This window comes from Salvelinus sp. IW2-2015, linkage group LG5, assembly GCF_002910315.2.
Source record: "Salvelinus sp. IW2-2015 linkage group LG5, ASM291031v2, whole genome shotgun sequence".
Taxonomy (NCBI): domain Eukaryota; kingdom Metazoa; phylum Chordata; class Actinopteri; order Salmoniformes; family Salmonidae; genus Salvelinus; species Salvelinus sp. IW2-2015.
This window is the reverse complement of record NC_036844.1, coordinates 25,178,339-25,201,157: the sequence shown is the minus strand read 5'-3', so window position 1 is coordinate 25,201,157 and position 22,819 is coordinate 25,178,339. Positions and strand designations below refer to the sequence as shown.

General features: G+C 42.7%; 1 protein-coding gene across 2 annotated transcripts in view; it reads right to left on the bottom strand.

Annotated features, from left to right (window-relative positions):
• The window catches only part of LOC111964092 (protein unc-13 homolog B), a 123,856-nt gene that overhangs the window by 49,636 nt on the left and 51,401 nt on the right, over window positions 1-22,819 (bottom strand). For both annotated transcript variants that reach the window (XM_070443624.1, XM_023987812.2), the window contains exons 8-10: window positions 20,198-20,411; window positions 7,600-7,908; window positions 7,402-7,450 (exon numbers count right to left, since the gene is read on the bottom strand). In XM_070443624.1, the coding sequence (XP_070299725.1) occupies window positions 7,402-7,450; window positions 7,600-7,908; window positions 20,198-20,411 (572 nt within the window). The remainder of the gene's footprint in view (window positions 1-7,401; window positions 7,451-7,599; window positions 7,909-20,197; window positions 20,412-22,819) is intronic.

The following is a 22,819-nucleotide window of genomic DNA, read 5'->3' as shown; positions in this document are numbered from 1 at the left end:
TCGTAATGTAGAGGGGCTTGTGTTGAGCGCAGCTAATGTTGATTACTCTACAACAAGAGATACCAGCCATCATTGGAATTCATTGAAATTCCACGAGTGCCTCTGTCTGTTGTTACTCACTCAAATGGATTCAGGGAGACATTGGCTCCACTGTGACTGTGAAACAGCAGATAGATAGAGCATTGGCATTTGTTATGGCAGATGGCCTAAAGTTTGTAATGAACAGTGATGGATGTGGATAGAATTTCTATATCACGTTATGTTTCTAACTTAATAGAAATGTATAGTCAGAGTAGAAACCATCCCAAATGATCGGACAAATTCACCTGGGCTGGGGCAAACAAGGTCAATGTTTCCTTGCCAACCTATGAAGCAAATGTATTTATTCTATAGCCCTTATACTATAATAGACATAAAAGTTTCAAATGTAACACATTACAACATAAAAGTACTGCAAGAATGACTTTGCTCCCATCTGAATTGATAGGGGAGTCATTCTATGGCTGTTAAGACAGAACAACTAAGAAGATGTAAAAGCATAAGAGGTGTTAAAGTGCATCTCCAGCTTGCGCACAGGACTCCCTGGTGGGAAACATTCTTAACCCTCTCCTCCACCAGAGATTTAACCTCTGTCCAATACCACTCAAGTACTGGAGGTGTGCATTAGCATGATAAGAGCACAGTTGACGGGAAGGCATAATCATGAATAGCACTAAGACAGCTAGCTGCCAGACCAACGGTGCTGTTATTAGTGATGCACATTTATAAAAGCTGCCCAGGACTGTCAGGAATCACATATCAAGCCAATGAGGTTATTAGCAATATAAGTACAGGAGAGGTTAAAAAGACTGTTAGGAATCAGATATCCTCATGGTGGACATTGACTTCCATTTAAATAGCTTTTTTTGCCATTTCATATCCATTAACAATTTTTATTTATTTTTTTACCTTTATTTAACTAGGCAAGTCAGTTAATAAGAACAAATTCTCATTTTCAATGACGGCCTAACTGCCTTGTTCAGGGGGTGGGTTAACTGCCTTGTTCAGGGAAGAATGACAGATTTGTACCTTGTCAGCTCAGGGATTTGAACTTGCAACCTTTCGGTTACTAGTCCAACGCTCTAACCACTAGGCTACGCTGCCGCCCCAACTATGACAATCTGGAAATAAACAGGGACAAAATGAACAGACATTCCCAGGTAAAATACACATTGCTTATCTAAAATGTGATTTAGACATCAATCACTTTCACAGCAGTTCTTAGCTGGGCTCCTGAAGACAACTCCTGGCCCATTTAACGTATGCAGCCAGCGGCCCATATAATCTGAATGGCCAGTGGCTCAGCCTCAGCAGTAAGCTGTCCAGACCACAGAGAGGGGGAGCCAGCTGGTAGAAGTATGTCTGGGTAATTCTGACTGAGTCACTGGAGTGCCCCAGAGCAATGTCTTTTCTCTCTTTCCTTCATGTTCTGTGGCCTAGAAAAAAAGTCTGGCTTGGTTTGTTCGTTTTCAACTGATCAATTGGCCGCTCATTCTATTCCTACTCATGCAACAGGAGCAATGTTGTCATTTTCATAATTATATTGGACTATATCACAATATCAAACCTGGGTTCAAATACTTGTTCAAATATCTACATTACTTTCACATATACTAGACACAAATATAAATGCAACATGTAAAGTGTTGGTCCCATTTTTCATGAGCGGAAATAAAAGATCCCAGAAATCTTCTATAAGCACAAAAAGCTTATTTCTCTTATTTCTGTAATAAAGCCCTTTTGTGGGGAAAACTCATTCTGATTGGCTGGGCCTGGCTCCCCAGTGGGTGGAMCTGGCTCCCCAGTGGGTGGACCTATGACCTCCCAGGCCCACCCATGGCTGCGCCCCTGCCCAGTAATGGGAAATCCATAGATTAGAGCCTAATTTATTTATTTAAATTGACTGATTTCCTTCTATGAAGTGTAACTCAGTAAAATCTACGAAATTGTTGCATGTTGCGTTAATATTTTTTTCAGTATAAATTTGAAGAAAGTATTCAGATATATTTAATTTGAAAAGACAAGTAGTTTAATACTTTTATGAATTTGGAAAAACACTTGGAAAGTATTTTAAAATACTCAGATACACTCTCATGCATTTAACCAAGTTATTTGAAAATATAATTATCAATAAGTATTTGAAAATTCGATTTTAAATAAGTATTTGAAAATACTCTCAAATGCAATTTGGTAGACTATTTGGTTTTTACAAATAACCATTCTATACTAAAATAAAAGTACTTGTTTTGGACTGTGTATTTSAAAATACTCAAATACACCGAAAAAAGTATTTTAAATACCAGATAATTAAATACACATAATTTGAATCCATGTCCGCACAATATTACTCATTGTTATGGAAACATTTTTCTATTAGCCATACATTTCATGCATAAAAGTCAGAAAAGTCAAGAGCAAACATTCTCTTAAGTTTATGTAGCGCAATRTTAAAATGCAAACTTAATGCAATAATACCATTTCTAAAGATGCATAAAATTAAATAAAGCTTACCTCATGAAGGCAGAAAAGGGTAATAGTATACAATAAGAATCTGTGAAGGTGAGAGAAGTCACTTAGTGGGGACCGTTGACTCCTTGTGGAAAACCACTCAATAGAAGACAAGCGCCAAATCTTAAAAGTAATTTTTTCCCCTTTCTTTACATATCCCCAGGTGCTTTTAATTCCATGAGCTACATTCAAAGCACATTGGACTGCTCGTCTTCACCCAGATTGACAGACGTAGGAGAAGTGTTGACTCTCTCATTCCAGATGTACAAACCCAGGAAGGGCAAGCGCGAGGAGTCTAGGCTCACATGACAGTTCAGTCCCAGTTAAGTACCCCTCCCTCCCGCTCTTTGTGCATTCCCTCTCTCGTTCCGTCCCCTTTCTCTCTGTCCTCTGGCGATGTATTCCAGCACAAAGCTAATCTGAAGCTGTGAAAATGCCAGCTCTCAGTCTCCCTCTCTCCATACCCCCCTCTCTCTCCACCTCTATCTGTACAATCCTGCTGTCCTCACTCTCTTTCCATTTGACCCTTATACCGGCCCTATAGCAATCAGTATAATGGAACACAGCACCATGACAACCCCTTCCTCATAACCAGGCTGCATGGCTTAATTAATGGAATGCATCTCAAGACACCGCACTACTATAACTGTAACCTGTTCATTACGACCAGCACTGGTTTCTAACCGCGGATCAATTGGTTTAATGGAGTGCATGACTAGAAACAACATAATCTGTGCTACAGCTGAAACCAGTCCTTCTAGTCTTCCACACATTCCTCATACTGTATATGAACCAGACCTGGGTTCAAATACATGTGTATTTTAGTATTTTTAAAAATTATAATAATGTGTATTTGAGTATTTCCAAATACACAGCCCAAAACAAGTACTTTTATTTCAAGACATGCTCCAGAACTTTGGCGACTACAAAGTYTTTCTTAAACCTCCTGCTGTGGGCTGAATGTGTCAATGTGTAGTTCATACATGCATAATCTATGAACAGAATTACTGTGTTACCTCAGTTAGCTACAAAATCCCTAGTTTGAAAGCAACCGTTTTTCTGGAAGCTACATTTCCCTCCATGTGGGCCAGCCCCCTAGCAATTAAGAGTTCTAGCCAATGATCTTCAGTCCCCTGCCATTTGAGTGACAGCTAGCAAGATGCACACACTTCAGAGCGAGAGTGTGCAATGACGTGGTGCACATATTTGACATAGTACGCTATTTTCTAGGGCTTGTGAGCACTACTTTCAGAACTACTGCCTAAAAGATATACAGAAGTACAGGAGAATCTAAGTATTTGAATTGTTATTAAATCAAGCAAATTGCATTTGAAAGTACTTATTTCAAATTCCTGGGTTAAATGCATGCATTTCCACATACATTCCCATATTCAAATACTTGTTTTTATTTTAAATAAAGGTTCTGAATACTTGTTTTGAAATGTATTGAAAAGTAATTGAAATACCTGCAATAGTATTTGAACCCAGGTCTGATATGAACTGTCTCTGACCAACAGATAGACTGACGATATCTGACCATTCTTTTGCAATATAAACCTTAAAAAAGTAGTGATGGGGAAACAAAGYTTCCAGAAGCATTGATGCTTTCCAGTCAATTGTGTCAAAAATAGGTTAATTACTCACGGCTTTGATCAACACAGTGTACACTAGTGGCACATGCTGGTCAAAATAATTTAAAGCAGCCAAATTATTATAGATGACGTCCCATACGGTGTAGCGCATGCGCCGAGTAGCCTTTTTGTCTTATACCGAAACCAATACCAAACCAATCAGGTGATTGTTCAACGAAATTAAACTTCGGACGTCATTGATCACGTGCTTATGATGAAGTGGTACAGGCATCGGCACACTGTTTCGAAGTAAACTGCTTAGCGATTTCGACGCATGCCTTGGAGCTCCGGTATCACTACTTAAAAAAGGTCCACTATGCAAGAAATCGCTCTGCCATTTCCTGGTGGCTAAAATTAAAATAGTTTGCCTAATATCAGTTCATGTGACAAAATAAGCAAGTAGTGTTAAGAATCATTGAACAATCTAAACTGCTGTGAAATATATTTTCCATAACCAAAAATATAGTATTTTTCAACTATTTGAAGCTGGTATACAACACCAAAAGTAAGGCGCAACAACACAACGTAAGACCGGGGAGCATRGAAATAGTGCACATAGAACATATCTTCCACTTAGACTTGCTTTCAATAAGAAAGACAGAACTATAACTCACATTTCTATGTGAATTTGGTCAAGTCACCCAAAAAGTTACATATTGCAGCTTTAAGGCAGCTCCACCCAGCCACCTACATCACAAAGAATCAGGATAAATTGAGGTTGACAGAGAAGTCATTCCTTTTTTGATGTATTCAGTTTAGAGATTCAGGTTTTTCCGCCCTCTTAACTCATTCAAATGCACTTGTGTAGTAAGTCTACAATGTGAAATCAGCATGGTTTCTCACAGTACTTTTCTGCAAATATCCCAGCCCATCCAATTATTTTGTACAATAAAAAAAAAAAAGTGCAAAACTTTTTCACTATCCTTATACTCCCCAAAGTGAGCATCACAGGATAAAGCACGGCCTACATTTGCTCGGCAAAATGCGCAAAATAACAATGTGATAAACATTGAAGCTGTACCTCTTTATTCCCATCACACTTGTTCCCTATTTTCCTGCATCTTTCCCTCACTCTCTCATTTAGTTGTTCAGTCTCTCACCTAGGCGGAATTCACCACACCATTAGTGCAGTGGCTACAGAGGGAGAATGAGTCAGAGATGGGAAGTATTTCTGAATTTAAAATACGTATTTCAATAACCTTTTAGTATTTTGTATTTCACTGGTCTGCTCTACAATCCAATGTATTTTGTAAGAAGATACTTTCGAAACTTGAAATTTGTATTATCAAAATACAAAATCATTGTATACACATTTTTTTTTATAGCAGTTCACAATTTTGTGGCAAACTTTCACCCTGCATTGGTATCAGAAGTCTGATGGCACTATGGTGTGATAAGAGTGTCTGCTAAATGACCAAAATGCCAATGGGCATTATTCTAATGAGCTCCGCCCCCGAAACATGGCCAAAAAAATACCCGGTGTGCTTTGCATTTGTATATTTTTACATTTAGGTAATTTAGCAGACAAGGAAGATAAACAAGTAGTACTGCACCTCAGTCACTGGCTTCATCAATAAGTGCATCGACGACGTYGTCCCAAGTGACCATAAGTACAGTTCCCAACCGGAAACCATTGATTACAGCCAAAATCCACACCGAGCTAAAGGAGCTGGACACCAAGCCGGACGCTTATAAGAAATCCCGCTATGCCCTCAGACAAACAATCAAACAGGCAAAGCGTCAATACAGGACTAGGATTGAATCCTACTACACCGGCTCTGACGCTCATCTGATGTGGCAGGGCTTGAACAATATTAGACTACAAAGGGAAACCCAGCCGCAAGCTGCCCAGTGACGTGAGCCTACAAGACAAGCTAAATGCCCGTTATGCTCGTTTCGAGGCAAGCAACACTGAAGCATGCATGAGAGCACCAGCTGTTCCGGACAACTGTGTGATCACACTCTCCGTAGCCGATGTAAGCAAGACCTTTAAACAGGTCAACATTCACAAAGCCGCGGGCCAGACGGATTAACAGGACGTGTACTCAAAGCATGCACAGACCAACTGGCAAGCGTCTTCACTGACATTTTTCACCTCTCCCTGACCGAGTCTGTAATACCTATATGTTTCAAACAGACCACCATATGTAACAGTATAACTTTAGTCCGTCCCCTCGCCCCGACCCGGGCGCGAACCAGGGACGCTCTGCACACATCAACAACAGTCACCCACGAAGCATCGTTACCCATCGCTCCACAAAAGCCGCGGCCCTTGCAGAGCAAGGGGAACCACTACTTCAAGGTCTCAAAGCGAGTGACGTCACCAATTGAAACGCTATTAGCGCGCACCACCGCTAACTAGCTAGCCATTTCACATCGGTTACACATAGTCCCTGTGACAAAGMAAACTAAGGTAACCTGCCTAAATKATTACCGCCGCATAGCACTCACGTCAGTAGCCATGAAGTGCTTTGAAAGGCTGCTCATGGCTCACATCAAGACCATCATGCTGGAAACCCTAGACCCACTCCAATTCGCATACCGCCCCAACAGATGACGTAATATCAATCGCGCTACACACTGCCCTTTCCCACCTGGACAAAAGGAACACCTATGTGAGAATGCTGTTCATTGACTACAGCTCAGCGTTCAATACCATAATGCCCACAAAGCTCATCACTAAGCTAAGGACCCTGGGACTAAACACCTCCCTCTGCAACTGGATCCTGGACGTCCTGACGGGCCGCCCCCAGATGGTAAGGGTAAGCAACAACACATCTGCCACGCTAATCCTCAACACTCAAATCTGAGGTAGCACGAGAAGAGGCTGCAATTGAGAGGTCCTTTGTGGTGTGTGAGAGAGTGATTAATTCCTGAGTTAACAATCCATTAATGATAATTTTCCACCTCTGAAGCGCAGAGCCACTAGGGTCACATCTAACTCAGAGAGCAAGAACAGTGAACAGCTGTTTGATATTCTAACTCAACCAGCAAACATACACGTAAGTAAACGCATCTTGACAAATACTTGGAATAAGCTATTTAGTTTGCCGATTTCAAACTACTAGAGGTGAAACTCAACCAAGCAGATGGGGAAAAAATACAAATGGGGAGCAGGATAATAAAAGTGTGGTTGTGAATGTGTAGAGTGGGCAAGATGATTAGAAGGTCATATATGAGAGGAAAGGGAACATAAGATTAACATGGGGAGAAAAAAACCTACCTCCTGACGCTGATCCCTGACTTTGTTGATGGCCTTCAACCAGTGTATTCTGGATGGAGAGAAAGGGAAAGGAGGCTCATTGTCGTGGAAACTGAGATGTGTGGATTGAGAGATAAAGTGAGAGAATCACCAAGAATGTACTTGTACTATTCAGTGGCGGTTCTAAATTCACAACTCTTTCTCTAATAAAAGACTCACCTCTGCAAATGTTTGTTGGATCTTTTCTCTACTGAGTGGTCTAATTTCTTCAAGGAGCCATTTAAGCTTTTCCCCACATCCAGGCAGGGTCTGCCCAACTTCTTCCCCAAAACAGAGTGTCCATTGCTGGGGATGTGTCCATTGGTAGGTTGCTGGACATTGATGGAGGGGTGGAAGCCGGTACTGTGATAGGAGTGGAAGGACTCTTCCAGCCCTGAGCCTGGAGCACTCTCCTGGCCTGTCTCACTAATCTGGGAGCTGGTCTGGCTCAGGTTCCCAGAGGACCCAAAGCGACTACTTTCTACCGGACTGGAGTGGTGAAAGAGGGGTGAGGGAAGAGACTTAAATATTAGAATAATCATTGTTGTGATGAAGAAAAACTAGGTTCATTAATTGGATATTGACATTATTCTATAGTTTCTACTGAATTGTACAACATTTAAAAAAGACATCCAACCTTACAGAGAAAATAACTACCTGTTGTCAAATTAGAATGAATACACCAATTGCCTGAAATGAATTTTAATGTACCAGATTATCCCAATGAATGTTTGTCTGTACTGGTTTAGCATGTACTGGTTTTCTTTTATTACTATTTCTGGGAGACCATGAGTGACTGAAATCTCTAACTTGATCAAACTGAATGGCAACAGGGAATTCTGTAAGGTTTAGATAATAAAAAAATAAAAAACATTCTTAGAATTATAATTTCAATGTATGTACAACTTGAATTAATCTTACGCTAGGAGTTTAAGAGTAAGAAATATTTAGCTTATTGTCAATATATCACAACCAGGTATAATACACTTCCCAATCAACCACCAACACAGTAGCACAACTGCTTAAAACAAACACGGTTAAAAGGAAAGAGACAGAAAACAGTACTCAGTGGGGTGGATTGCGGAGCTGGACCCTGGTTACGCTCCCCAAAATATCAATGCATCATAAAGGGTGTTAGGAAAGACCATTTTGTATGCTTCTACTGGCCTTTTAGCACTCAATAGGTCCTTCTTGAACTGGTCGTGCAGATGCATTCCAGAGGTGGGATCTGCAGAGAGGGGTGGTTCTACAAGGCTTTCCTTCTCCTTTTGGGACAGGGATGCTGAAGGATCTACCTCAGGTGTGGAGATGCAAATCTGGGGTTTGGCTAAGTCACCAGGGGGACCTACCGCACTTTGATCGCTTGTCTCCTTGATTGGCTTATCATTAGTTTTAGGCTGAGTGGTAACAACTGGGGGAGCTTGTAGTTTGGGAGGTTTGGCAGCCCCCCAGAAACCTCAGAGGCAGTGGATGGTTCTTGCTTTGCTACACTTATCTTGTCCTCCTGAAACAGGCCTGCAGATATTGTTTTGAATCCTGAGAACACACCACCACCTGCTTCTGCATGAGGAATTATGGGAAGGGCTTGGGGAATTGTTGGTGTAGATCAAAACATGGATCCAAAAGACTTTCCAGCGTCATCAGTTCCTGAAATAAAACCACCAAACAGGGACATGAGGGCTGGCTCTTTAGTCTTAGGCAACTGGTCAGCTGGGGTAATCTTCTGGGCACTTCTGGGCACTTAGCACTGATTTGTCCATTTCCTTACTTTCAGGCTCTCCCACAAAATTACTCTGTGCTTCTCATGTATTACTGCTCCTTTCACAGCCTTTTGTTTTCCAGAAGAACTGGACTGATCCTTCGTTGGAGGTAGTTCTGCTTTTGAGGGCTGTTCTGTTTTAGCAGGTTGCCCTGATGCTGTAGGGATATCAGCTTCTTTTGATTGACAGTCGACAGCTGAAGCAGGAGGTCTCTCAATGCCTTGGCCTTGGGCTACTTTAACAGCCTTAGGATCAGGTTTGAGGGAAACTGACTCTTGAGGTTGAGTTTTGACGTCAGGTTGTCCAGGTGACTCAGACAATTGTGAATCTTTGGCAGTGCTATCTGCTGGGGTGGTGTCAGGTGTAGCTGTTGCTATTTTGTTCTCAGCGTTGTTGTTGGTGCCGTTTGAGGAGTAGTTGTAGCTGGTAGGGGACTAGACCCTCCAAACAGAGAACCTGCAGTTAGAAGGGCAGCTGTAGCTGGTTGAGGACTAGACCCTCCAAACAAACCCCCAAACCTAGAACCTGCAGTTTGAGGGGCAGCAGTGCYAGGCTGGGGAGTAGACCCTCCAAACACGGAGAGAAATCCTGTAGCTTGGGTCTGTTTGAGGAGTAGCTGCAGTGGGCTGGGGACTAGATCCTCCAAACAACCCTCCCAWCATAGAACCTGCAGTTTGAGGAGCGTCTGTAGGTGGTGGCTCTTTAAGGGCTTCTGGTTCTTTAGTTGTGGCAGGTTCCTAAGGTGCACATTCTGGGATGGATTCCTTTTGGGTAGTGGCACACTCAGGAGTAGGTACTGTGGTTGCCGATTCATCGGAGCTAGCTTGTGGGAGTGACAAAGGGCCACTGAACATGGAAAATACAYTTTCCGTGTATGGTTCCTTAGGCACTGTAGATCCTGGAACGGAGGACCCTGTAACTGACAGAGATGATGCTGAAGGTTGTGGGGCACTGGGGCCTCCAAACACAGAAAACAATCATTTCTAGCAGTTGAACCAGAAAGGAGTCTTCCAAGAATCGAGTTAGCCTCTGGTTGTGGTTGAGGCACCTGAGAGGTGGACCCAGACTGAGATGGTGCCTGTGGTGGACTTGGTCCACTGAACATTGAGAATAAACTTTTACCAGGTGGTTCTGGGGGAGGTGCTTGAGATTCGTTTTTTTTTAAATAGCCCAGAGAACAGAACTCTGGATTGACTAGGCTGCTGAGTTAGTTGATTTTGACTTTGCACCTGTTGACTAGGCTGTTGAGTTGGTTGATTTTGTCTTTGCAACTGCACATCCTGCATGTTTGGGTACTGCTGGCTAGGCTGATTGAGAGGAGCTGCAGAAAGTGTCTGTGGGATTGGGGACTGATTGGTACGGTACAGTCGTGGCCAAAAGTTTTGAGAATGACACAAATATTAATTTTCACAAAATCTGCTGCCTCAGTGCCTTTAGATATTTTTGTCAGATGTTACTATGGAATACTGAAGTATAATTACAAGCATTTCATAAGTGTCAAAGGCTTTTATTGACAATTACATGAAGTTGATGCAAAGAGTCAATATTTGCAGTGTTGACCCTTCTTTTTCAAGACCTCTGCAATCCACCCTGGCATGCTGTCAATTAACTTMTGGGCCACAYCCTGACTGATGGCAGCCCATTCTTGCATAACCAATGCTTGGAGTTTGTCAGAATTTGTGGGTTTTTGTTTGTCCACCCGCCTCTTGAGGATTGACTACAAGTTCTCAATGGGATTAAGGTCTGGGGAGTTTCCTAGCCATGGACCCAAAATATCAATGTTTTGTTCCCCGAGCCACTTAGTTATCACTTTTGCCTTATGGCAAGGTGCCCCATCATGCTGGAAAAGGCATTGTTCGTCACCAAACTGGTCCTGGATGGTTGGGAGAAGTTGCTCTCGGAGGATGTGTTGGTACCATTCTTTATTCATGGCTGTGTTCTTAAGCAAAATTGTGAGTGAGCCCATTTCCTTGGCTGATAAGCAACCCCCACACATGAATGTTCTCAGGATGCTTTACTGTTGGCATGACACAGGCTCTCACCTTGTCTTCTCCGGACAAGMTTTTTTCCGGATGCCCCAAACAATCGGAAAGGGGATTCATCAGAGAAAATGACTTTACCCAAGTCCTCAGCAGTCCAATCCCTGTACCTTTTGCAGAATATCAGTCTATCCCTGATGGTTTTCCTTGTTGAGAAGTGGCTTCTTTGCTGYCCTTCTTGACACCAGGCCATCCTCCATAAGTCTTTGCCTCACTGTGCGTGCAGATGCACTCACACCTGTCTGCTGCCATTCCTGAGCAAGCTCTGTATTGGTGGTGCCCCAATCCTGCAGCTGAATCAACTTTAGGAGACGGTCCTGGCGCTTGCTGGACTTTCTTGGGCGCCCTGAAGCCTTCTTCACAACAATTGAACCGCTCTCCTTGAAGTTCTTGATGATCYGATAAATGGTTGATTTAGGTGTAATCTTACTGGCAGCAATATCCTTGCCTGTGAAGCCCTTTTTGTGCAAAGCAATGATGACGGCACGTGTTTCCTTGCAGGTAACCATGGCTGACAGAGGAAGAACAATGATTCCAAGCACCACCATCCTTTTGAAGCTTCCAGTTTGTTATTTGAACTCAATCAGCATGCCAGAGTGATCTCCAGCCTTGTCCTCGTCAACACTCACACCTGTGTTAACGAGAGAATCACTGACATGATGTCAGCTGGTCCTTTTGTGGCAAGGCTGAAATGGGGGGGATTCAGTTCATTTGCATGGCAAAGAGGGACTTTGCAATTCATCTGATCACTCTTCATAACATTCTGGAGTATATGCAAATTKCCATCATACAAACTGAGGCAGCAGACTTTGTGAAAATTAATATTTGTGTCATTCTCAAAACTTTTGGCCACGACTGTAGATGCATTGCCTACAGAAGCAAATTGAAAAATTCCAGAAAGGAGACCACCTTGTTGAGCAGGTTTTGGAACTGTATGTTGTCTAGAAAAGCCTGGATGTTGTCTAGAAAAGCCTGGTTCCTCAGTGGACCACGGTTTGTTCCTGGCATATTCTGTTGGTTGAAGTTCTGCTGATTACGAGTTGTTTGGGTGCTCAAAACATTAGAGGAATTTAATTTAAACAACCCAGAGAAAATGCCTCCTTGTTGAGGGGGTGCTTGTTGAGATGGGTTTGGTGCTTGTTGCTGACTAGGATGATTGCTTGGGAAAGCACCTTGCTGGTGGGCCTGGGGAGGTTGTACACTTAGGTGATAGGCTTTCTGCAGATGAAAACCTCAGAAACCCTGAGAGAATACCCCCCCGGCTGAGAATGAGGACTTGCACTTGTGTCAGAGGTTGGCAAGGGAACTGTTGAGGATTACTGGATCAGGAAGTTGACTGTTTGGGGGAACTTGCTATGGTGGTGGGTTCCCAGATAAGTCACCCGCAGAGCCAAATCTAAGAAATCCTGTTAAAAAACCTTGAGGTTCAGGTTGAGGAGGAGCATGCCCAAGAGGCATTGGAGGTGGTCTCTGATGTTGCTGCATATGCTGCTGATGTGGAACTGGGGTCAATTGGTGATGCTGGGCCTGTTGTTGACTAGGATTTTCTGGGGGGTTGGAGGCATGGACATCCTCACCAGAACCAAATTTCATGACTCCAAAGAACATCCCTCTTTCTGGTTTTGAAGGCTGTTGGGAAGAGACATCATCAGAGGAACGAAACTGACATTTTAGCTTACTGCCTAAAGATGGCTCCTCCATAGGGTTATCTAAGCTAATATCTGGTGCTGACTCAAATACAGGATACACTGCAACAGGGAGGGCCCTGCGAGAGCACAGGGTTAACTGGTGCAATTAATGAGCTGAAATATTTATTGAAAGGGCTAAAGAACCCTGAACTCACTGGTTGTAGTTGGCTAATGGGCTTCCCACCCACTGTAGGCACATATTGCTGAGAGGTAGTCAGAGTCAGGTCTCCCATGCACAACTTTTCCTTGTGCATTAACAAATCGTTTATTCTGGGGTGTATTTCTTGAATTAAGGCTTCTGTCTCCTATCACAGCCCTTGACTGTTCACCTAGTTGGATACATTTCTCATCCCAGTTTGCAAGATTTTGAGAGTCCTCTCTTGAGCCACTTCTCCCTGGAGGTCATTTTCCCTCTGTGGAGTTCACTCTCTCTTCACCTGAAAAAAAGTTTACCAAAACTAATTTTCTCAAAAGCAAAAGTGACTGGTGTTTGTGGCATCGTTGCAGAGTCCTGAACTTTATCACTTGTACTATTTAGAATCTCTGTTCTAATGACTGGTGTATCTTGATTGTGGACTTGTGTCTTGGCATCAGACTGGGAAGGTAAATTGAAGGAAATGTTCTGCTGGGGTGAACTGTAGGAGATACAACAGATACAGGAGCAGGGCTGGTGGATTTTGGAATTAAAGAAAACAGTGTGGATATACCAGATTGAGAAGATGGTGCAGGTGATACTTCTTTAGTTTCTGCAGAACCTGAGCTGGGCTGCTTGGGGCTGAGCTAACCTTGTCAGTGAAGGAACTGAGTAATGAACTCATAGCATTTTTCACTCCAGATACTCCTGGTTTAGGTGAAGCCTCTGCCTGGGTCTCCGCCTTGACATCTCTAGGGGTCCTTGGGTCCTCTCCAGTAGATTATATTCTTACGCTGCCCCGGGAAGATAAGCTTGACTTGGAAAGGGACCCATACTTGCTTATTTCCTAATCTTTTTCAGCCAGGTAATCTGATACTGTTTCAACTAGGCACTGGAGCTCATCCATGGGATCCATATACTCGTCACTTGGTTCCTCCACTGGAGACAGGGTGGGCTCCTGAAGCAGCGCTCCCATTTGCACCTTTCCCCTCTTGTTAACCAGATAACTCTGATGTTTGTCTATGTAACTTCCATGGGATGAAGCATGTCTGCCTTGGCCATGGCCCCTCCCATTCTCAGAATGAATGGCCTCTGCTAAGGAGGCAATTTCCTCTAGCTCCTCCTCTGATCGCTTGGAGTAGTGCAGCTCCTCCTCTAAATCGTACCCTAAACCTGTCCTCATTCTGGCAGCTTCATCCTCCTGATACACCATGTAGTTCTCCAAGGTGTCCCTCAGCATGTTTTTGGCGCACATCCTAGTCTTGTAAAGAAGTCTGTTCTTGTATGGCTTGAGGCACGGTGTCATCTGCTCCTCCTCGATCTTTAACACCTGCTGCAGCACCAGCTCCCCTCTCTTCTGGCGGAGGAGTGCAAGATTAGGGGGGAAAGGCTCATCTGTGAGTTTCTCTGCCTCCAATGTGGCCAGTCATCCTGGATCCCAATTCTTTTTCATCCACCGCCGATCGATAGTGTCATAGCCCGCTGGGTAGGTGCCAGGTAGGATGCCACTGCGTTGTGTGCTTTGGGAGAGTGAGCTGCCTGATGGCTCAGTGAGAGCTCTCCCCATGCGGAGGATAACATCGTCCTCAGGCCAACGATTCTCTTCCTTGTCCAGTAACTCACTCAGCTGATTTCTCCCCTGCACTTTGTACTTGCTCTCCTAATCCTTCGCACCCATGCCATAATCTACAGGGATGATCCTGACCCTTCCTTTATGGTTTATGGCTCTAGTTTAGGTTAATTTATTAAGGTAGAGGTAAAATGGAATATGAGAGGAAACAATAGCAGAAAATAAAACAATACAAAGATTGCATATTATAACAGGACAAAAAAAGCAAGATAAAGACAATGTGACAGAGACAATAAGCATTAAATACATACATATGATAAMAATGTGGTGAATTTGTGTTTATGTGTATATTGGTAAGAGTGTTATTAAGATTGTTTGATATAAGTGCATTATGTGTGTGATGACCGAAATTCACCTCCTCATTCTGGGGGATTATCAACAACAACATCAAATCCAACCTGAATCATCTCTGTCCAAAGTAGTTTTACAGGCCATATAGAGACATGGTAGAGGAGGGCAATTTCTATTACTAAACCAACACCAGGGTCCCAAAGACCCATGTGTGACCACAGCAGGCTAATCTAAGCTCAGTTTCATTAAAACTACCAAAGAAGTTTCGTAAAACAATACGTCTGAAGGAAAAAAACTTCCTGGCTGTAATCCCACTTTTCTTTTCAGATATTATGGAATTATCCGGATCAGCTTTCTATCTGTCCACACAGACGGACATTTACCACAATCTCACTGAGCCACATGTTTTCCACAGCAAGTCACACAAGTAAGAGTGCAAATAACCATTCTACACTGGATACAGGATGGGAGTTGGCTAATTATTTGTGTTTCATCCTGGAAAACTTCCAAGCAGTTGGACAATTTTGACAATTTGACCATTTTGGTTAAAGACCAAATGTGTTCCTTCTTAACTACAGTGCCTTCAGAAAGTATTCACACCCCACAACTTTATCCACATTTTGTTATTTTACAGCCTAAATTTATAATAGATGAAATGAAGATTTCTTGTCACTGGCCTACACACAACATAGGGAAAGAGGGATACCTAGTCAGTTGTCCAACAATGTATTCAACTGAAATGTGTCTTCCACATTTAACCCCTCAATCAGAGAGTGGTGCGGGTGGGGGGGGGGGGGTGCCTTAATCGACAATCATCTTCGGCGCCCGGGGAACAGGGGGTTACTACCTTGCCTCAGGGGCAGAATGACAGATTTTTACCTTTTTCCTGAATACAAAGTGTTACAGTGCATTCATAAAGTACTCAGACCCCTTCTCTTTGTCCACATTTTGTTACGTTACAGAATTTTTCTAAAATGTATTTAAAAAAATAATACAATTTATATATAAAAAAAAACAAATATCATATTTACGTAAGTATTCAGACTCTTTGCTATGGGACTCGAAATTGAGGTCAGGTGCATCCTGTTTCCATCAATCATCCATGAGATGTTTCTACAACTTGATTGTAATCCACCTTTGGTTAGAAAGGTAATCCACCTTTGGCAAAAACCAAGCTATGAGGTTGAAGGAATTGTCCGTAGAGCTCTGAGACAGGATTGTGTTGAGGTACAGATCTGGGGAAGGGTACCAAAAACGTTCTGCAGCATTGAAGGTCCAAAAGAAGACAGGGGCTGCCATCACTCTTAAATGGAAGAAGTTTGGAACTACCAAGACTCTTCCTATAGCTGGCCGCCCAGCCAAACTGAACAATCAGGGGATAAGGGCCTTGGTCAGGGAGGTGACCAAGAACCCGATGGTCACTCTGACAGAGCTCCAGAGTTCCTCTGTGGAGATGGGAGAACCTTCCAGAAGGAGAGTGGCCAGACGGAATCCACTCCTCAGTAAAAGGCACATGACAGCCAGCTTGGAGTTTGCCAAAAGGCACCTAAAGCACTCTTAGAGCATGAGAAACAAGATTCTCTAGTCTGCCGAAACCAAGATTGAACTCTTTGGCTTGAATGCCAAGCGTCACGTCTGGAAGGAACCTGGCACCATCCCTACGGTGAAGCATGGTGGTGGCAGCATCATGCTGTGGGGATGTTTTTCARCAGCAGGCACTGAGAGACTAGTCAGGATCGAGGGAAAGATGAACAGAGCAAAGTACAGAGAGATCCTTGATGAAAACCTGCTCCAGAGCGCTCAGGACCTCAGACTGGGGCGAAGGTTCACCTTTCAACAGCACAACAACCAAGATAACGCAGGAGTGGCTTCGGGACAAGTCTCAATGTCCTTGAGTGGCCCAGCCAGAGCCCGGACATGAACTCAATCGAACATTTCTGGAGAGACGTGAAAATAGCTGTGCAGCGATGCTCCCCATCCAATCTGACAGAGYTTGAGAGGATGGGAGAAACTCCCCAAATACAGGTGTGCCAAGCTTGTAGCGTCATACCCAAGAAGACATGAGGCTGTAATCGCTACCAAAGGTGCTTCAACAAAGAACTGAGTAAAGGGTCTGAATACTATATTTTTAATACATTTGCAAACATTTCMAAAAATCTAAAAATGGCGTATTGTCTGTAGATTGATGAGGGAAAAAACTATTTAATCCATTTTAGAATAAGGCTGTAACGTAACAAATGGGGAAAAAGTCAAGGGGTCTGAATACTTTCTGAATGCACTGTATGTTTGGGGCAAATCCAATAAAACACATTACTGAGTATCACTCTCCATATTTTCAAGCATAGTCGTGGCTGTATCATGTTATGGGCATGCTTGTAATTGTTAAGGACTGTGGAGTTATTCAGGACAAAAAATAAATGGAATGGAGCTAAGCACAGTCAAAATCCTGGAGGAAAAGCTGGTTCAGTCTGCTGTCCAACAGACACTGGGAGATGAATTCACCTTTCAGCAAGACAACCTAAAACACAAGGCCAAATCTACAGTGGAGTTACTTAACAAGAAGACAGTGAATGTTCCTGAGTGGCCAAGTTAGAGTTTGGACTTAAATCTGCTTGAAAATCTATGGCAATACTTGAAAATGGTAGTCTAGCAATGATCAACAACCAATTCGACAGAGCTTGAAGATTTTTGAAAGAATAATGTGCAAATATTGTACAATCCAGGTGTGCAAAGCACTTAGAGACCCAGAAAGCCCCACAGCTATAATCGCTGCCATAGGTGATTCTAACATGTACAGTGGGGCAAAAAAGTATTTAGTCAGCCACCAATTGTGCAAGTTCTCCCACTTAAAAATATGAGAGAGGCCTGTAATTTTCATCATAGGTACACTTTAACTATGACAGACAAAATGAGAAAGAAAGAAAATCCAGAAAATCACATTGTAGGATTTTTAATGAATTTATTTGTAAATTATGGTGGAAAATAAGTATTTGGTCAATAACAAAAGTTTATCTCAATACTTTGTTATATACTCTTTGTTGGCAATGACAGAGGTCAAATGTTTTCTGTAAGTCTTCACAAGGTTTTCACACACTGTTGCTGGTATTTTGGCCCATTCCTCCATGCAGATCTCCTCTAGAGCAGTGATGTTTTGGGGCTGTTGCTGGGCAACACGGACTTTCAACTCCCCCCAAAGATTTTCTATGGGGTTGAGATCTGGAGACTGGCTAGGCCACTCCAGGACCTTGAAATGCTTCTTACGAAGCCACTCCTTCGTTGCCCGCGGTGGTTGATCATTGTCATGCTGAAAACCCAGCCACGTTTATCTTCAATGCCCTTGCTGATGGAAGGAGGTTTTCACTCAAAATCTCACGATACATGCCCCATTCATTCTTTCCTTTACACGGATCAGTCCTGGTCCCTTTGCAGAAAAACAGCCCCAAAGCATGATGTTTCACCCCCCATGCTTCACAGTAGTATTGGTGTTCTTGGATGCAACTCAGCATTCTTTGTCCTCCAACACGACGAGTTGAGTTTTACCAAAAGTTTATTTTGGTTTCATCTGACCATATGACATTCTACCAATCTTCTTCTGGATCATCCAAATGCTCTCTAGCAAACTTCAGATGGCCTGGACATGTACTGCTTAAGCAGGGACACTGCTGGCACTGCACTGCAGGATTTGAGTCCCTGGCGCGTAGTGTGTTACTGATGGTAGGCTTTGTTACTTTTGTCCCAGCTCTCTGCAGGTCATTCACTAGGTCCCCCGTGTGGTTCTGGATTTTGCTCACCGTTCTTGTGATCATTTTGACCCCACGGGGTGAGATCTTGCGTGAGACCCCAGATCGAGGAGATTGTATGTCTTGTATGTCTTCCATTTCCTAATAATTGCTCCCACAGTTGATTTCTTCAAACCAAGCTGCTTACCTATTGCAGATTCAGTCTTCCCAGCCTGGTGCAGGTCTACAATTTTGTTTCTGGTGTTCCTTTGACAGCTCTTTGGTCTTGGCCATAGTGGAGTTTGGAGTGTGACTGTTGTGGACAGTGTCTTTATACTGATAACAAGTTCAAACAGGTGCCATTAATACAGTAACGAGGAGGACAGAGGAGCCTCTTAAAGAAGAAGTTACAGGTCTGTGAGAGCCAGAAATCTTCTTGTTTGTAGGTGACCAAATACTTATTTTCCACCAAAATTTGCAAATAAATTCATTAAAAATCCTACAATGTGATTTTCTGGATTCTTTTTTCTCATTTTGTCTGTCATAGTTGAAGTGTACCTATGATGAAAATTACAGGCCTCTCTCATCTTTTTAAGTGGGAGAACTTGCACAATTGGTGGCTGACTAAATACTTTTTTGCCCCACTGTATTAACTCAGGGTTGTGTATACTTATGTAAATGAGATATATACATCTATACTTAATTTTCAATACATTTCGGAAAACTTGTTTTCACTTTGTCATTATGCATTATTGCGTGTAGATGGATGAGAAAAAAAATCTATGTAATTAATTTGGAATTTAGGCTGAAACAACACATTGTTGGAATAAGTCAAGGGGTATACTTTCTGAAGGCACTGCATGTTTACAGATATATATTAACTAGATAAAAATTCTATACAAATTCTATACTAGATCCAATTATATACAAAACACCAAAGATTCAATATCTATTGGGTTAACTTGCACGGTTGCCCACAACATTATTAGATTGAAGAATCACTCCCTAGGGGGAACTATTGATATATTCAAGCAGGTGAAATTGCTAACCTCCTTCTTATGCTGTGTTAAAGGATGTGTCAGTGACAAATAAACATAACCTGACTAGATTTAAAGCTGCCAACCTTACTTGAGAAATGTGCTTGTATTCTGATGCTTGATTCTGTACCAGGAGGATGGATGACCCCAAATCATCTGAAAGAGGGACACCCTCCAATAAACAAAAGAGCTAAGCCTCAGGCCCTCAGTTAACTGGGTCTATTTGCAATATAATCATTTAATAGTTTGACGTGAAAATCAAGCCATCAGAACTAACCAACAGAAAATAAATGACTGATACTGCACTTCAAAAACTCTATTCATGTCTTAACTCTTCTTCACTTTGTGTCAATATGTATGACTGTAGTATACGTGAATAGGTGTGCCATCTTTTATGGCTGAATTTGTATTGTGCATGTGTCTTTGTATTCTGTGTAGGGGCATGTCCTGTATGTTTGTGTGTGTTATTCAGAAACTCTACCTGCTCCCGCGGTGGTCTCTGTAGTCCATGTCAAAGCTGTGCATGGAGTCTGTGCAAGAGTCCAGGTGGTTCTGGAGCTGGGGGCCCATGGGGTACTGGTGCATGGAGGAGTTGGGCTGGGCCGTAGTATGGTAGCGCGGGGGCAAGCTGATGCTGGTCTCACTGCGGTAGTCACTGTCCCGGTCGTCCACTGCACTGTCATGGTCATCTAGGGCTGTAGAGGGACAACAGGACAAGCTTCACAACACAGAACGTCTAGAGGCCTCTACATCCTCAAACTGCTAAAATGACTACAGAATCTCCATTCTATACACTGAGGTCAGGAATGATCAGGTAAGAGGGAGGTAAGGAGGACACGGGTCATGCACTTTGAATGCAAGCCAACCAGAAAATAAACTTCAGTGAGAAGGGGAAAGTGATGCAACTGAATATATAGGCCATTAAATATAGAACCCTTAGTTGCTACATCCATTTTTAATTATATAAGTTAGTGCATTCGAAAAGTATTCTGAACCCTTGACTTTTTCCACATTTTGTTACGTTACAGCCTTATTCTAAAAAGTATTACATTGATTGGGGGGGGTTGGGGGTGGTGACTAAGTAAAAACAGTTTTTAAAAAAGTTAGCTAATTTATTACAAATAAAAAAACACTGAAATATTACATTTACATGAGTATTCAGACCTTTACTTAGTACTTTGTTGAAGCACCTTTGGCAGCGATTACAGCTTCGAATATTCTTGGGTATGACGATACAAGCTTGGCACAACTGTATTTGGGGAGTTTCTCCGATTCTTCTCTGCAGATCCTCTCAAGCTCTGTCAGGTTGGATGGGGAGCGTTGCTGCACAGCTATTTTCAGGTCTCTCCAGAGATGTTCGATCAGGTTCAATTCCGGGCTCTGACTGGGCCACTCAAGGACATTCAGACTTGTCCCGAAGCCACTCCTGCGGTGTCTTGGCAGTGTGCTTAGGGTCGTTGACCTGTTGGAAGGTGAACCTTTGCCCCAGTCTGAGGTCCTGAGAGCAAGTTTTCATCAAGGATCTCTCTGTACTTTGCTCTGTTCATCTTTCCCTCGATCCTGACTAGACTCCCAGTCCCTGCCGCTGAAAAACATCCCCACAACATGATGCTGCCACCACCATGCTTCACCGTAGGGATGGTGCCAGGTTTCCTCCAGATGTGACGCTTGGCATTCAGGCCAAAGAGTTCATTCTTGGTTTCATCAGACCAGAGAATCTCTTTTCTCATGGTCTGAGAGTCCTTTAGGTGCCTTTTGGCAAACTCCAAGCAGGCTGTCATGTGCCTTTTACTGAGGAGTGGCTTCCTTCTGGCCACTCTACCATAAATACATGATTGGTGGAGTGCTGCAGAGATGGTTGTCCTTCTGGAAGGTTCTCCAATCTCCACAGAGGAACTCTAGAGCTCTGTCAGAGTGACCATCGGGTTCTTGGTCACCTCCCTGACCAAGGTCCTTCTCCCCCGATTGCTCAGTTTGGCTGGGCGGCCAGATCTAGGAAGTCTTGGTGGTTCCAAACTTATTCCATTTAAGAATGATGGAGGCCACCGGGCGGGGGGACATGAAATGCTGCAGAATTTTTTTTGTTACCCTTCCCCCGATCTGTGCCTCGACACAATTCTGTCTCGGCGCTCTACAGACAATTCCTTCAACTTCATGGCATGTTTTTGCTCTGACATGCACTGTCAACTGTAGGACATTATATAGTCAGGTGTGCCTTTGCAAATCATGTTCAATCAATTGAATTCACCACAGGTGGACTCTAATCGAGATGTAGAAACATCAAGGATGATCAATGGAAACAGAATACACTTGAGCTCAATTTTGAGTCTCATAGCAAAGGGCCTGAATATTTATGTAAATAAAGTATGTTTTTTTGTTGTTGATAAATTTGCAAAAATTCTAAAAACCTGTTTTCGCTTTGTCATTATGGGGTATTATGTGTAGATTGCTGAGGATTATTTTCTATTTTTTCCATTTTAAAACAAGGCTGTAACAAAATGTGGAAAAGTCAAGAGGTCTGAATACTTTCTGAAGGCACTGTAACTTATAAATGCCTCCTGAGCTTAGATTAACTGTCATACCACATCAGAACCCAACATAAGCTTGTTATACTCAAATGTTTGTAAACAAACAAAGCATATCCTCAAAACATGGTTAAAACTATCATTTTGATATCATGGACGGTCAGTCCTTGCATACGTCATTGTAAATAAGAATTTGTTCTTAACTGACTTGCCTAGTTAAATAAAGGTGACCGTTTCCTATTTTTTACATTTTTTAGAAATACATAACTCTGTCTATGAATTTGAGTGGTTACATTTCTCTAGCCCCATTCCTCAGCTTTTTCCAAAACACAGGCGGGTGACCACTTTGTTTCAATGAAGGATTCCTGCTTTAAATACAGCCAAAAATGGACACTCCAGACAAAAAGTGATATTCCAAAATGACTGYGTTAAGTAACGCAATTGCTATGTTGACATAAGGGAATTCTCTCTCCTTAGTGACCCAGACTCAATTTTGGCATCAGACAGGTCCTTTGGATTGCAGTGCTGACCCTGAGCTGAGTGGCTTGCTTAAGGGGACATAGGCCTTATCGCTCCAG